At 41.2% G+C, this 17,151-nt stretch overlaps 1 protein-coding gene and 1 long non-coding RNA gene across 4 annotated transcripts in view; one reads left to right on the top strand and one right to left on the bottom strand.

Annotated features, from left to right (window-relative positions):
• Window positions 1–17,151, bottom strand: part of adamts9 (ADAM metallopeptidase with thrombospondin type 1 motif, 9) — a 51,299-nt gene that overhangs the window by 9,527 nt on the left and 24,621 nt on the right. For 2 of the 3 annotated variants that reach the window (XR_013656051.1, XM_011475080.4), the window contains exons 26-30: window positions 13,145–13,387; window positions 9,838–9,999; window positions 9,536–9,712; window positions 4,818–4,988; window positions 3,462–3,638 (exon numbers count right to left, since the gene is read on the bottom strand). Coding sequence is in view for 2 of the 3 variants with exons in the window: in XM_011475080.4 (XP_011473382.1) it covers window positions 3,462–3,638; window positions 4,818–4,988; window positions 9,536–9,712; window positions 9,838–9,999; window positions 13,145–13,387 (930 nt within the window). In the remaining variant the exon portion in view is untranslated. Of the gene's footprint in view, window positions 1–3,461; window positions 3,639–4,817; window positions 4,989–9,508; window positions 9,713–9,837; window positions 10,000–13,144; window positions 13,388–17,151 lie in introns of those variants that run through there. The other variant, XM_078947381.1, reaches the window with a different exon arrangement.
• LOC105354100 (uncharacterized) lies at window positions 3,513–4,942 on the top strand. The gene is made up of 4 exons (XR_013656052.1): window positions 3,513–3,653; window positions 4,270–4,385; window positions 4,479–4,717; window positions 4,802–4,942. It is a non-coding gene; the product is annotated as an uncharacterized LOC105354100 (long non-coding RNA).

Below are 17,151 nucleotides of genomic sequence, written 5' to 3'. Positions count from 1 at the left end.
TCTGGGGGTGGGGGCCTGGGCTTGCTCCGGGGGGGGGCGACGCTTTCTGGCTCCTCTCTCTCTGTGTGGGGTGGGTGGTGCCGGGCCTGGGGTGTCGGCGCCTCCGGGGGTGGGCCCCTGGGCTTGGTGGCCCTGGCCCCTTTGCTGGGGGTGGGCTGGGGGACGGCTGTTTGACCACCGGGGGACAGTCTACCAGCTGTCCCCAACTTACCCCCTTCCTTATATAACCTCATATTAGGGTGAGGGGGTGGGGGGTCTAGCCTGCGATGCGCCTTGGGGGGGGGCTACTTGGGAGTGGCCCCCCTCCTATGGTTGCCGTATGGAGTGGGCCCCCCCTCTTTCGGTTTTATTTGCACCTTAGACATGTAGGGTCCTTGGTAGGGGGGGTGCTTGGACATCACTGCAAGCAAGCAGCTGATGTCCTCCTGGCACCCTACCCGCCAATTTTAACCGCACCTTAGACATTTAGGGCCCCTTGGTGTGGAGGGTGAGGGGACATCACTGTGAGTAATCAGGAGATGTCCCCTTAGTGCCCTACTCGCCAATTTTAACTGCACCCCCCTTAGTACACACACCCCTCCCCCTTCAATATATACATTCAAACATAAACACACACACATGCACACAAACACCCTCTCAAACACCCATACACGCACACACATTTTACAAGGAAGGTGGGACCTGGGTCCATCTGTCCCCTACCCCTTCCCTGGTGGGGGGTGTGGGCCCCTTGGCGATGGCGGCCGTGTCCCTTGGGTGCCGGCTCCCTGGGCCCGGCGGTGCTCTCTCCGCACGGTGGGGGGGTTCATATTACACCTGAGCCGGGGGTGTTCGTGTCCCTGGGGGGTGGGTCCTGGTCCTTGCCCCTGGGCGCTGGGCCCCGCCAAACTTCCAACATGGCCGAGCCTGGTCGGGCCATATTTATAACATCCCTTGTGGGCCGCCCTTTTTTCCCCGGGGTTCCCCCCTCCTGGGCGGGGGCGGCGGGCCCCTGCCTTGCTCCTACCTGGACCAACCGTGGGCCGGGTGGGTGGCTGCCTGGAGTGCGGAGCGGGTCTCCCTTGGGGGGTCCTGGCTCGTACCTGGGGTCGGGGCGGGGGGATGCCCGGAACTCCTGGGTGGTGGTGGGGTGCTCGTCTGGGGCTGTGGGCGTCCCTCTCCGGTGGGGCCCTGCGTTGGGCTCTTCCGGCGCGGCGGGGGGCTGCTTTCCTGGCTGGGCTGGGGCGGCGCTCTCTTTCCCTCTGCGCCTCCCTGCTCTCTGGCTCTGGGGGCCTCGCGGCGGTCCGGCTGGCCCTGGCCTGGGTGGCAGTCTTGGTCGCCCGGGGGGCGGTTGTTCCCTGCCTGTTCCCGTGTGGCGTTGGGGGAATTCCGGCTGCCGCTGCTGCTGCGGCGGGGGTATGGGTGTGGGGGTGGCTGGGCGCTCCTCCTCCTTCTTTTCACATTCCACCATCCATTTTAGAAGAACATAAACACTCACCTGAGCACAGGTGTTAGCTCACCTTTGCACTAATAGTTTGCATGATTGAATGAATGAAAGATTTCACACTAGTTGGTTTAAAGGCATAGGTATGCGTTCGTGAACACTATCTGTTTTGTGTGCATGTTGACATGTGGACATTTTTGCGGCTAGCAGGTGTGTTGATAATATTTGAGTGTGTGTGAACAGGCCCCGCCCTTTTTGTACTACATTTGAACCGTACCGTAACGATAAACAACCAGTAAACCTGTCTGCTCTATGCTGCTTCATGGTCTTACCCCCCTTCCCCTCCTATTATCACCCTCCTACCCCCCCCTCTCTCTAACGTCCCTCTCTCTTCTTCCCCCCTTTCCTTTTCCGTCCGGTCCAACACCAAAGATTTTCAAACATGATTGAAATTAATAAATTTTGGCCTCAATTACAAAAGGGGTTTATTCAGACATACCTTTGGTTTGTCTGAAGATGAATAACCCCTCTTGTTAAAATAAAATATGTCCAACACAAGAGGCCCTCAGCTCTCATCTGTTTGCCTAGCTGTTGGACAGGACAAGTTAAAAAAAAAAAAAAAAAAGTGGAGGCATCAGAATGGAGCACAGCAGGAAGCCTGTGGCTCGCCGATCGTAGCTTCTACATCACATCTACAAGCTTTTTCAAATTGCACTTTTTCACTTGCTCCTGATTTAAGACTGTTCAAATAAAGAAATATTCAGAAATACAATCTTGAAGTTGTATTTCTCCATATATGTGCTCCATTATCAGAAAAATCTTTCAAGAATATGTTAAAAAACACATGATTTTTAGCGGAGAGGATCTTTAATGGAAAAGATTAAACTTTTAGTCAAAACTGGTCAGTCTTTGCTTGATAATAGTTACTATTCTGTTTTTCCTCCTTCAGGCAGCCTCAAATATCATTGCTGTGTAAATAAAGAGGTTTGTCTATATCTGCGTTTGTCCATTTAACCCATTCCGACAACTTCATGGTACCTCTAGTTCAAAGCCATTACTGTAGCATTGATGTGCACGCACTAAATCACACAGTTATGGGATGCTCTTCATAACTATTCAAATAATTGGAGCAAAACTAGAGATATTTTCATTCCTACATAGAACTAAACAATAGTAGTGGGCAAAACAAATAAGCTCCTCCACTATATAGCATTTTTACAGACTGCAAGACAGCACAGTTGAATTTAATAACTCTTAATTGATCACTTTCTGTTTCTAATTCAACATGTCAAAAATAAAACAAATACTATGGCAAAAATACGGGTATCACTTGAATCCTGTCATATTAATTCAGCAACTCTTCCAAACAGAATACATCATAATAGGGGCTGTAAGCAAGTGGGAGAGAGTTAAAAAAAAATGGCATGATGGGAAATCAGGCTGGCTCACTCCCGCCTGCAACTCAGGTGGATTTCTTGGGCTAGTGCTGCTCTGCAGAAGCTTTGTCCTCTTAGAAAACGACACAAGTTTTTTTTTTAAATAAACACAGCTTGCTTATCATTAAAAGAGCACTGGGGACGCTTTTACAACAGATGAAAATGTAACTATACGCATATTGCAAATTGAAGTGCCGACTAAATAAAGGTATGAGTACGTTTTCGTTTTCCAGCAAACAGAAAAAGACCACATTCGAGAATAGAGAAATCCTATTTTTTGTTATACTTTTTTGATTCATACTGTAAAGGTGACCCAGCCTCAAACGATAAAGTTATGGGGCTCAAATTCCTGTTCGCTTTGTTTTTACGTATTTTTTATATTTAAAAATTAAGTTAATTGTCCTTGAGTCGGCATTTAAAACTGAGAAAACTTAAACTGTTAGCATAACCCTTTTCTTTTTAAATCCTCAAAATAAAATACAAAATAAAGAGAACGAAAGCTGCACTTTCACGTATTCATCCGCAGCTGAGTGAAGGAGCGGAAGAGCGGCCAGTCGCCTCATCACTCTTGTTCGCCCATGTAGGCGTGGACGTCCGCTTACCGTTTGCCACTCCCCTTCCTTCCACCGGTACCGAGAGGGACAGTCGGCGACACGGCAGCTCTGGCTGGACGGCGGTCGGGAGCGCTGAGTGCAGCCGGTCTCAAGCGGGCTCCGGTGACCTTCGTCGTGGCAGGAAACCTCTCGTTGCTGCACGCCGTCACCGCAAGAAGCTGAACACTGAAAACAGCACAGGTACTACTTTATTACTCCGCGTGTAAGCAACAACAGCGCACTGTCTGAAAGTTTTTGGTGACAGAAATTAGTAACAATATTGTTTTATAATAGTTTATTAATAATAAGATTACACAGTTTTATTATTTTTTTAATCTATTTGGTTCAATTGTCACCAACTTTAAAAACAATTAAGATTATTTTATTACAATGATTTTATTTATTGACACTATATAAACTCTCTTGCAAACCCTGTATGGGTTAAAGAAAAAAATTTATAAGGCTAAAGTTTAATGTCACATCAATTCAAAGGTATTTATCATATGTTGTATTAATCCAGAAGTAAAAATAATAGTATGCACAGAAGTTTCTTAGCATTTTTCAAAGACATTTCAGCTTATCTTGCCAAACACTGATGAACATATCATTGTTTATTACCAAAAAACAATATATTTTAATCTTGTTCCTTTACTGTATGCTATTGTGATTTTAATTTTATTGCAAAACTCTGATTTTAATGTTTTTTAGGGCAGAATAAAAAGCTTAAACTCTCTGAATACCACAGTATCTGTAACATCGCCAATGCTTCTGGTATAGGTGATTGTCATTTACTTCTTGCACACTGCCTCCTCCACAGCTGGTTTTAAGCACATCCTCTCTGACATATGGAGCACATCTGTTACTCTGCGCTCGGGGCAGCTCGAACTGAAGAAGCGGAGGGGAAAAGAGACGTGCAGAGCAGAGGAAGGGAAGGTAAAAGGGAAACAAGTACGGGGCAGACACCCATGTGCTTTTTTGTGAGTTTTTGTCTGGCACAGTCATGTGTGAGTGAATTGCCTCTAGTAGGGTTAAAGAAAAAAAGGCTGACATGTGGTTCCTATTGGAGAAGACACACTGAGAAAAGGAGGATAAAAGAGATGGAGAGTGGAGGAAGGTGAAGGTCAGAGGAAGAGGAAATATAAAAGAGACTGAATTTGACTTCAGTGCATCCAGTGGATTGCAAGTTGACAGCATACACAATTTTCACCTCTACTGAAGCAACCTCCTCAAGGGAGAAGCTAACACACATGCACGAACATAAGATGGTGAGTAATAAAAAAAGGGAAGACTGTGAGCAAAAGAATGCTGACATGTCTGGCGGTGTGCAAACAGAGAATGTTATATTACAGGGTTAAAGAATCCCACCTCTCCCCAGCTGCCTGTCTTCCACTTGGGGCATCGTCCACCTCGACAGCGCCTTTGCTTGCTGGGTTTGGGGGACAAGTGCTGGCAGTTTTCCTCCGGGACAGCACGGCCTGACCCGGTCACGCAGCTCACTTTACGGGATTTGAAACCTCTTCCACAGGAGGCTGAGCACTGGAGAGGAGGAGATGATAGAAAGCTGAGGTCACGACTTTGAGAATAACTTGTGGGGGGGGAAAAAGTAAACCGTAATTTGGGTCATGGTGCATCTTTCTATGGCTAGAAAGGCAGAAAAGACGCTACTCTAAGCACAAACAGTGTCTGCTCAGCAGGAAGCACTTTTTTTCTCATCTCCGGGTTCACTGAGTTACTGAAAGGCTAATGTAGTACACACACACACACACACACAGAACTGCATCACAGGAGGGAGGGCTGGCGGGCTGGACGGTGCTTGGATTATAAAAAGGGGGTGGATGCAGGGATGGATGCGAAGTGACAGGCCCAGAGTTGAATGAGTGCGTGGCAGACCGTGTGGCTCTGTCCTGACCGGGAAAGGACCGCCTGGACCACACTGAAACGAGCTGTGACCTCTCAACCTCATTCACAGAGAACATGTGAAGCAGCATGTGAGAGAAGCTAGAGCTAATATATTTACAGGTTTCTAAATCAAAGAGTCGATAAAATTAGGGGGGGGGGGGGGGGGGGGGCGGCTGCAAAATGTATGTTCAGGACAAAAAAAGAACAATGTGTATGTTTTTGAATATTTGCAAATTTGATTAAACTATCTTCTGATTGTGTTGCTTAGAGTGTGTTTTTTCTGGAGTCTAGAGGCATTGGTATGCTCTCAGTTTTTGTGTTAAAGTGTTCAAAGTTACAACAAACCAAAAGAGCCTTCAAACCTTCAAAACTAAAAAAAAAAAAAGTACACCTCAAGACATGATGTATGTAGTTCTGACATTTCTTACAATCAAACTTTTCTGTTATTTTAAGAAATATTTATAGCAAGAAAAACATTTAACACAACTGAAAACGCACACATTTAGCTACAAAATCAAAGCTGCTGTGTGCACTCTGTGGCCCCAGCATCCAGCAATTCTGCTGAACAGCTTCTTTTTCTCTAAACCCCGGATCACAGACATTTTCCCAGAGGTCCACATGTGATGATAGGATGGAACGGTAGGGGGGGCTTTCCAAGATCAAACGTGGCCTTTGACCCACCAATAAACCACTGCATTGTACTGCTGACACCTCCCCTCATTCAAGTCACCATCACCGACATTCACAGTGACACATCGTCATTAAATACCATTAGGCCACAATGAGGGGGCCTATGAGGAAGGGCCAAAGGCTGCTCGCAAGTTCAGCGGTGGGAATGCGTCAATGAGCACCCCAGAAATAGTTTGGGTGTTCATCATGAGTGACTGAGCATGGTCAATGAAGTATTTTGAGGCCCTCTTACACATGACGGATTCACTTTGATGGATACATTTTTAATCCAGTGACACATTGTAAAAAAAACGACAGCAGAGACCCTGATTACATACAATAACAAGATTATTGCTCAGTGATTTGTGAGTTTTCATTCAGAAAAAAGCCCCATTGAGTCAACTGGCTGGAGAAAAGACAGTTTTCAAAGCATTTTCCTGCTTCACTTTTGTTTTTTCTACAAGTACCAAGTCATGCATTAGCTGCAATATGCATAATTTATTTTTTTACTTGTGGTTTTTCCAAAAAATAACATGTTATTTATGTTTTGACATGTTATCAGGGTTGCATAAGTTGATGTGTTTCAAAGGTTTTATTTTTGTAAGATGGAAAAAATGAAAAATAAAAGACTTTGATAGTACCTCTACTTGACTTTAATCATAACCTTTTTCTGGAAAGAAACAAAAATCCAACAGATTCATAAAAAAATTAAATATTGACATAACAAAAGATAAATGCACAATAAATACAGGTACTTACATAAATATACAAACATTGGCTTGACACAGACTAATACTGCCATTATTGGATAATAAACACATTATACACTTATTTTAGGAGCCTGTATACATTTAGGCATATATGTTTTTGCACTACTACTATGCACAAGTGGAGTTCTCACACTGAAATGTGATACTAAAATTGAGACTGTCCTACTTTCACTGATTTAACCTCAATTGGATTTTACAAAGCCTCACAAAAACACATGGGAGTCATTACACGCCATAGTTCTCATTAGCAAATAATGTGTAGTGAATAATGTGGTCACTGCTGTGTTAACAGGCCCTTAAAATAAGGTGTCATGTCAATACAGACATTTATGACCAAGAGGAGTCAACTGGGTGGGCTGAAGGCAAAATTGCACCTAAGCACAGATTCTAAATTAGTTTCAACTGTCCTCCAGAGGCAATTAAACAAGGTGGGAGGTGGTGTAAAACCCCAGATTTATCCTTAGGGCAATCAACGGCACTCACTAACTCACACTTAATCTTAGCCAGACTAAATCCCTCCAGTGCACGGGAAAGAAAAACAAAACATGGGGCAATAATAATAGAGACTGAGGTAGACATATGAAGTTGGCTCAAAATGAAAACTGAATGCAAAACACTGTTAACTTAAGCTGTGATCACATGTGTAACAAGTGTGACTAAGCAAGGCATCCGATGAACAATTCAAAACACAGTTTGGTAGCAGTTCATCAAACGTGTGGAAAACTTTCAGATTGATCGGATCGGTGAATCAACTGCTCATGAAAAGAAACAAAATGACAAAAAAAAAAACAATGCGCCACGAGATAAAGGCTACACCAACTAAAACGGTGATTCAATTTTGATGTTTTTACCTCAGATCTCCCTTATTTGGCCAAAGCACCACATACGTGTAAGTAACACTGCTGAAAGGCTATAGCTGAGTTGTATTTGTTCAAGGTGAGGTATTATGGAACACGAAAGATCACATTCGATAACTCCTGGAACAAACTGTACAAAATTAAACAATTAAAAAAGACTAATTGACATATATATATGAGCACCTTGGAGGAAGAGGAATTCTAAAGAATTAATTTGGTCGCTGTGAGGGGATGTGGGCCAAAACCAAGCTGAAACACAATGACTACCATCTTTCATTAGCACAAATATAGAGACGCTTGACACTAATCTACTCAGACAAGTTGTAGGGTTGATCTTATTGTAAGGGAAACAACAGAAACGATAGCATGAAGCCTCTCAATACGGTTAGTCACATGTGCCTATAGACAAACTAAATTCTTAATACAATAGCCATTTCAAAGATGCAACAGGGACATACACTCACCGGCCACTTAATTAGGTACACCTTGTCAGTACTGGGTTGGACCCCCTTTAGAGTTCAGAACTGCCTTAATCCTTCATGGTATTGATTCAACAAGATACTGGAAACATTCCTCAGATAGTGTGGTCCATATTGACATGGTAGCATCACACAGTTGCTGCAGATCTCCTGGCTGCACATCCATGATGCCAATCTCCTGTTCCATCACATCCCAAAGGTGATCTATTGGGTTGAGATCTGGTGACTGTGGAGGCCATTTGAGTCCAGTGAACTCATTGTTATGTTTTGTTATGTTGGACATATTCTGTGATCAGAGATGCGCCTCTGCAAACCTCAGTTGTAACCAAGGTTATTTCAGTTGCTGTTGTCGTTCTATTGGCTTGAAACAGTCTGTCCATTCTCCTCTGACCTCTGGTATCAACAAGGTATTTCCATCCAAAGGATTGCCACTCACTGGATATTTTCTCTTTTTCAGACCATTCTCTGTAAACCACAGAGATGGTTAAGGGTGAAAATCCTAGTAGATCAGCAGTTTTTGAAATTCTCAGACCAGCCCATCTGGCACCAACAACCATGCTATGTTCAAAGTCACTTATATCTCCTTTCTTTCCTATTCTGATGCTCGGTTTGAACTGCAGCAGATGGTCTTGACTATGTCTATGTGCCTAAATGCATTAAGTTGCTGCCATGTGATTGGCAGATTAGACATTTGTGTTAATGAGAAGTTGGACAGGTGTACCTAATAAAGTAGCCACTGAGTGTATATGCTCTACACAGTTCAGATGTTCTCCAGTGTAAGCTGGTGCTTTTGTAGTTCATTACGTATCACCTTATGCTCAAAGATTACAAGGTCATTCTTTGGATAGTAAGAAAAAATAAAATAAACAGGCTTCCTACTGTATATTCCTGATATACAAAAACATTCATCAGCATTTGCATTAAAACAGTGATTGGCTAAATGTGCAAATACAAAGAGCTAAAACACAATGTAAGTCACGTTTAAAGTTAATGCTATATACATGGGATAAAAAAGGACAAAATATCTTAATAAATTATCTTAAAAACAGTATTTTACAGCACTAACTTTGATGGTAATACAAAATTATCTTGAAGAATAAAAAAGCTAATAAACAGTTAAAAAACAGTTAGGTAGCTTGGACCAACACAGTCGTTTATATACTCTTATGGTCACAGCTGTCACTGGATTAGATTGTTATGTACTTCTTTTTTTGGCATTTTGCTAGAGAGGGTATCTTTACTGTTTGAGTGTAACTGATATGAACTTTCTGGATGAAGGAGTTTTGTACAGTCGCTTGCCCCACTGAGTGCTGCTGTTGAAGAAACTGCAGAGGTACTACTGCGTGGTAAGGAGTAACATATTTAAAAATGAGTACACTAAAAGACAAAGTATTGTTTTATGAGCGTACCGAGCTCCATGGGTCTGTGCTCCAGTGAGGGCTAGAAGGGCAAGGCTGAGTATTGCACTGCTCTTGATCTGGTGGCTTGTCATGGATCTCGCAGCTCAGATCGTTGAAACGTTCGCCGTTTGGACGCTGACACACCACCAGCCTCGTCTTTATTCCACCCCCACATGGCTTAGTGCACTGCAGACAGAAGGACAGATATGTGTGTTTCACATGTTAAAATGTCATGCCCTATTGGCCATTTAAAGGTGCATTAAAAATATCGGAAAAACTACTGTGAGTTTTATGTAAAATAGTACTCTCACCTCTCCCCAGCTGCCGTAAGCCCACTGAGGACATGGACCCGACTCACAAGACCGCTGCTCGTTGGGTCGGCTGCTGTCCTCACAGCTGTTGGCAGGGTAACCATTCTCATCCTGGCACACCACCACCCGTCGTTGGAAGCCTCCTGCACATGTGCTGGAGCACTGTTGTTACAAAAATATACGGGAAACTCTTGAGGAAAAACGTTCCGTTCCGGGTTGGTCTGGTAAAGCTGGGGCATTTTTAAAACTCAAAAGAAATGAAAATGTTTAATTTAAAACACAACACAGCTATGACAAAAATATTTCAAATGAACCACTTTACTTTTGTTTACAAAAAATGAGTCCACTTTGTTGTGATCCATGCTACAGGTCTGATTAAAAGCTGTGTGCTAATTTATTTCTAGCCTAGAGGAGACAATATAAGTTTGAAAACAAGAATTTTAAATTCAATATTTAGAGAATCCAGAACACTTTGGCACTTTAGAACAGTCAATATTGAATAAGTCCTGGTACACAGAAAGTACTTGTATGACAAAACTTTAGCATCAACTGAGGGAATGGGATTTATACCAACAGTGGTTGGTGTCTGGAAGTATTTTCAGTCCCCTTTATAAATGTCCCAATCGTGCCAAAAAGTGATGCATTGTCGTCTGAAGGATCAAAGACTGCTTGCAGGTTTGGCCCTGTCCCTTGAACGCAGAGATTTCATCAGTTTCTCCAGATCTTTTGATGAGGTTATGCAACACAAGTAATGATAGTTGCAAAACATTTGTAATTTGATATATTGTTTTTCACACCCTTTGTACCAAACCATTAGTAGCCACAGATTTCCAAATGAGCTCACCCAATAAGGCTTGGTTCAAATAAATATGTTATTTTAGGTGAAAACAACTATTAAGTGTTTTTTAACATAAAAATTCATATTTAAACATTATGCTAAAATATGGATTAAAGGTCTACCTGTGTTTGTTATAAATCCCAAACTATTTTCTAAGTATAAACATTGTTTTTATAAATGAAACTTGACAACAACAACAAAATCAATATTTTTAATCAGATTACCGGTAGATCAGAAAGCAAATTTATTTGTAAACGGAAGTCAAACTGATTCAGTATTTTGCCAGTAACACCTTATCTGTTTCAAATAAAACATTTTGATAACTTTTTTTCTCAATATTTAAGTGTAATAAAAAAATTATTTTCTCTGGAATTTGGGTTCTAATAATGGGCGCGTTAAAGTACATTTTATGACTATTCAGAGGAGAAAAAGAGCAGGCTTAGAGACATTTTAGGTCAGATGATTGGACTATTCTGTTGCTATATTAAAGTTTGCTTCCCCCGGACAGAGGAAGGAAGAGTACCCAGAAATAGATTTATTCTCTTCCCAGAATTATTCAAATGTCAGAGTTATCTTTGGACAGAGATAACCACTTAATACTTTATTGCTCTTTCAAAAAGTCCATCAATACAAAGAATAGGATCTACAGGTCTGGGCCGCCAGTAGCAATTAGATCCTTTTATCATCTGACCTGAAGAACCTTCACCACTTTTAGACTTCTTGTATAAATATCCGAACGTCCAACTCTTATCTCAACTTCAAATGTCATTGCCTTCTCACTGTCCCTCTTTTAAACACGTTCAAACCATCTTAATCTAGCTTTTCATAAACTGTCCCTCTGATATATTTATTTCTGATTCTAGCCATCAGTCCTAATGAGAAGTTCAACATCTTCAGCTCTGCTACCTCCACCTCTGCCTCCTGTGTTTGCTAAAAAATATCAAATTTTACATTAAAACTAAACTTATGTATGTCCTGGTAATAAACAGTCTTTCAATTTTAATTCCTTTTGTGTTTTTCATTCATGAAAAGTGGGGTTACTTTCTTAGCTGTTTTGATCATATCAGACCTTAGATTTATGCATTTGTTGGGGCTTTTTTTTCTCTGATTTTCAGTTTGCTGGACCCACATATTGACTTAAAAAGCGGTGTAATTTGTTGCCCATTTTGGGAATGTTCTTAAAGGAGGCTGAGTAAATTTTAGCCATTGTGCCCATACTAATATAGACTTAATTTTTGCCATTCAGAATTAATTGGAGGATTTTGTTGCTGATATGACTCAAACCTGGAAATCTTGTTCCAGATTTGTGTTTTTATCCACAACATCCATCTGCAACTCACCTTACACTAATATGTGTGTGACTTTGAGTTCACAGTACATTACTCTAATATTTTACTTAACGTTATGGCAGCTTCCTCTAGTGGTCACCACAGCAAATCATCATGTATATAATTCCCATTCTTGAGTTTGTTTTTTGGATGTTCTTCCTGACACAATAAAGAAACTGGATTGTTCGTCCAGATACAATGCTAAAAACTGTCAAACACAAATTTAAACAATGCCTCTGTGTACTCAGCCAAAAAAAAAAAAGAGTATCACAGCTGGGACTGGGAGACTGAAGGTTTAAATTTAGCTGGGAATTGTCTCTCTAATAGTGGGACCCATTGTGTACCTGCTTACCTGCTTAAAAAATACCCCTATGGGATAGATAAAGTTGTTTGAATTGAATAACACTCAAAACTAACAGTTGTGTTGGAGGGGTTAAAGCCATAAACATATAAACACTGAACAGATCATTTCTGATGTCCCCCATACAATTGTGCACAGAATAAATGGAGCGGATAGAGCATGTCAACTGGAGTAAACTCTACTTAACTCAATAAAATAACAAAAAATTGGGTGATTGGGTAAAACAAAGTAAATTCTGAAGTGGTTGAGTCCAACTATTGGTCAACCCATACTATACCTATCAAAAGATTGTTTCCCCTAGTTCTTAGAAAATCTGAACTTTATTAAACCTAAAACAGTTAATCTTTAAAAAAAATCCTTTGTCCCCTTAACTGCCAGAAAAACAAAAAACAAAACTGAAATAGTTTTGATACCATACTTTAATTCTTTTATTTTTAGTGTCAAAGATAATTGAAATTTTCTTCTGTTTGACATCTGCCTCATGTGGACTTTATAAGGCATTAGAATATTCATTGCTTTCTGGTTTGCATCAAATCTAGGTGGGGTTTTGTTTAAATCGTTAATTAATTTCCAAGTGGGTTAGGGTAAAATGTGGGACAGCTATAGTGACTTTAACTCTTGGAATGAACATAATTAAGTTAATTAACGAAAACGGCATGCTATACTTTAGTTACAATACAACCTCATATCTAATTCAAGACTTCTGAGTTTCCTGTCTGGACTTGCCAAACAAAGGCCTTATCAAAAGAGCTTGCTAATCAAAACCATAAGAGGACTCACCGCTCCCCAAGGTCCGGTCCGCCACTGGTGGGACTGGCTGTGTGGAAGGCTGCTTCTGGCATTTGGCGAGGATGGCAAAGGTCGGGACTCACTGGAACGGGACGGGCATTGAGACATGGCGCAGTCCTGCTGGGTGGTAGGACGATCATCTGGATCGCACTCACTAGCATTCACTTCTTGCTCATTAAAGTCAACGCACAGCACTTGTCGCGTTGTCAACCCCTGTCCACAGGTCACTGAGCACTAAAAACACAAAGGTGAGAAGTACATTATTTATTATCTGATGAGGTTCTGATGGAAAAAAAAACTTTTCAAAACAGCTCTTTATTATCAGCCTAGGTTTCATGTTCGTAATAGTAGTAGTTGCTTGTTTCTGAATGAATAACACTATTGCAAACGTAGGATAAGATCTGGACATTACCGGTATGATTACAGAGAAAAATGCAGTCCGACTGCAGAGCCTGTCAATTTAGAATTACTCGGTGAATTTAGAATCTCTACATAGAGACAGAAACTATACTGCAAACCACAACTCCTACCTGGTAGCTGTGATCTCACATTTCCCAAAGAGTTATTTTCACACTATAAACAGTAGAAAGCTCCCGACCATCTTAGCACAGGCCTCTTCTAGTGCCAATCATACAGTCATTGTTTGTCTTTATGAAGCATTTCTTAGAAAGAAAAAACAATGCAAATCAAGTCTCTCTTAGCTCCTCCTTAACTTCTCTACTTTCTGTATTACATAAAACTCTCATATACACATATGCAACAGCTGCCTACTAAAAATGGATTCCCAAATTGTTCATAATTTAAAAATAAATATGACTTTGTGCAATCACATAATCAACCAATATATCTCTCGTAAAAAGATCATGAAATTGTGAAAAACCTGCACACAGATTTTAAATGAGCAATAATATTATTAGATATATATCATTTTGCTTTTAAAACAGTTTATTGTTTTAAAACAGTATTTAAAATTGTTTGGTTTTAATTATTATTAATTATTGTAATTCTATGTCCTTTTTAGGAAATCGGATTTCAAAATCTATATTTTCCAAAGTAGCTTTTTTATTTTATTTCATGTTGCTGTTTTTCCCAATGACTTATTTATTTCAGAATGAGCTTTTTCAGCAGAATGAGTCTGTCTGTCAATCAAACCAAACAAGGCGGAGACACTTTTGTGATTGGCTACTCCTTTACTCAGACATAAGCAGCAGCACCCTAACTACATCGATCAAAGTTGCTTCAGCGAACGTGCGGTTGAACCCTTCAACACGAGGTGGGAGTATGCACCTCAACACGTCATCAGTTTTGCCAGATTGGGCTTTCCGCCCCAATTAAATTTGTGGGTAAAATGGCTTCAGGCGGGTTAGCATAATTTGGGCAGTTTTAGGGTCAGTTCGGCGGGGTGTTTTTCTCATGAAAATATAGCAGCGGACGAAATTAGGCTGGGTGGCTGTTGGAGTTCTGATAATCTTCTAAGTACTGGAGCTCCATTAACGCACCAGACGCTCAATGGCCCGGGCATTTAACCTGTTGTTGGGACTTTGCCGCCCCGACCCACCTTTCCAAAATTGTGTTCTTTCAAGCTTGACACCACAGCAGCGTGTGGGAGGAGCTACCAGCTAATGTTTTAGGCTGATCTCTACATGGAGCGTCTGAGTTAATCTCACTTACAATACATGGAAGACACTGAATATGTTGAGCGATCAGGTTTATTTATTTTGAAGAGTTCTAGTTTTTGAGTTCATGAAATCATTCAGAGATTCTGAGTCTGATCTATCTTTTATTTTGAAAAATGAATGGACCTGGATGCTTAATTAGTCCAGTAGGGGAAAAAGAAACAAATCAGCTGTGCATTGTTGATGCTCCTGATACCCTTATTATATATATACCGATAAATACCATATTTAAACAACCATAAGGCACACTTGAAAGTCTTAAATTTTCTCAAAAATGCACAGAGGACCCTGTGGGGCGGTGCGCCTGAGGTGTTGTTGCGTGACTTCGTTATAGAGGATGTCGGAGAGGACAGCATGAGAACGGTAAGGAGGGAAGAGAGGACGTGAAAGAAGACACAACCCTGAATAGTACTGAAGTGCAGTGCATGATGCAGAACAACATAGTTTTGGAAACCCTGAAAATGCTGCAAAGAGACATGATTATGAAGCACAGTTTAAACTGCAAGCTATCAGCTACATGGAGGAACATTGGAATCGAGCAGCTGTGAGAGAATTCAAGATTAATGAATCAATGGTTCACAAGTGAAGGAAGCTGGAAAACAAACTCCGACAGGTCAAGAAGACGCAGCTGAGTTTCCGTGAAAACAAGGCGAGTTTGAAGACCAACTCCAGCGATGGATTAACGATCAGAGAACAGCTGGAAGAAGCGTCTCTACAGTCACCATTTGACTGAAGGCGGTAACGCTTTCAGAGGAAATGAAAATTGAACATTTTTAAGGAGGTCCGTCATGGTGCTTTCGTTTTATTAAGCACCGTCATCTTTCCATCCGGGCAACGACTATGGTGGCGAAGCAACTTCCAACGGATTAGAATGAAAAGCTGCTCGGACTGCAGGAGAATGATTGTAAACAGGGCGTCCAAAGTAAGTTTGCGATCAGCGTGGAAGCGGTGGATGACGGATGCCCAACACAGTTTGACTAAGACTGGGAGGCAGCGCCTGGCGGGTTACACCACAACTAGTGAATGAATTGTAGATTCTTGGGCTAATGTGTCTGCTTCCACTGTCCTTCAAGCTTTCACAAAAGCAGGCATCATTCACGAGGAGCCGCATGGCAACGAGACGGACAATTACGAAAGAAAACCTGGCATTTTTGACAGAAATTTTGCCCTGCTGTTTATTTTAGATACAGAAGATGAGGACTTTGACAGATATTTGGATGCTGATTGATGACTGAAAAAATAAAAAAGAAATCACAACCAACTCAGTTTTGCTCCCGCTGGCTTTTTGAAAACACACAATAGCATGCATGTTTTACCAGTATGTTTTAACGTGCCCAGGCCCTAAAACCGGGTGCGCCTTTTGTATGTGTAAAATACAGAAAAAGCCCCCATAACTTTCAGACGACTTTTTCATCTTCTACTTCATTCATTCATCTTCTGCCGTTTTATCTCTTTCGGGGTCACGGGGCTACCGGAGCCTATCCCGGCCACTTGTGGGCGAAGGCAGGGGACATCCTGGTCACCAGGTCACCAGTCTGTCGCAGGGCCACAATCACACACCCATTCACACTCACACTCACACCTATGGACAATTTAGAGTTGCCAATTGACCTATGAAGCATGTCTTTGGACGGTGGGAGGAAGCTGGATTCCCCTGGGAAAAAAACCCACGCATACACAAACGACTTTTGGGCTAGAAAACTGGGAAATTACGACAGTCCGGAGTATTTCAACGGGCACTTCAAGACGTGGACGAGCGGCGCTTTTAAAGAAAGCTCCTCCGTGGTTTGGTCAACAGGCACCCGGTGCTCAATTAATCTTAAACTATCAAAAACTGATGCTTATGTCTGAGTAAAGGAGTACGCAATCACAACATTTTACATAAAGTGTCTCCGCCTTGTTTGGTTTGATTGACAGACAGACTCATTCTGCTGAAAAAGCTCATTCTGAAATAAATAAGTCATTGGGAAAAACAGCAACATGAAATAAAAACAAAGCTACTTTGGAAAATATAGATTTTTGAAATCCAAGTTCCTAAAGAAAATACATAGAATTAAAATAATATTTAATATGACTAGATTTAAAATATTAATATTATGAACAGGTTTTTAAAAGAAAATAAAGCATATTTAATAATATAATGGCTTATTTAAGATATGTGTGCAGGTTTTTCACAATTTCATGATCTTTTTATATATTTATGAGAGATTTATTAGTTTATTGTGTAATTGTATAAAGTCATATTCATTTTTTTTAATTATTAACAATTTGGGACTTCATAACTAAAAAGCATGGCCAGGGATTACACTAACCAGACATCTA

This window comes from Oryzias latipes, chromosome 5 (genome assembly GCF_053564925.1).
Source record: "Oryzias latipes strain Hd-rR chromosome 5, Olatipes_Hd-rR_3.1".
NCBI classification, from domain to species: Eukaryota; Metazoa; Chordata; class Actinopteri; order Beloniformes; family Adrianichthyidae; genus Oryzias; species Oryzias latipes.
Note: the sequence above shows the minus strand (reverse complement) of the source record. Positions and strands in the feature narration are given on the sequence as shown.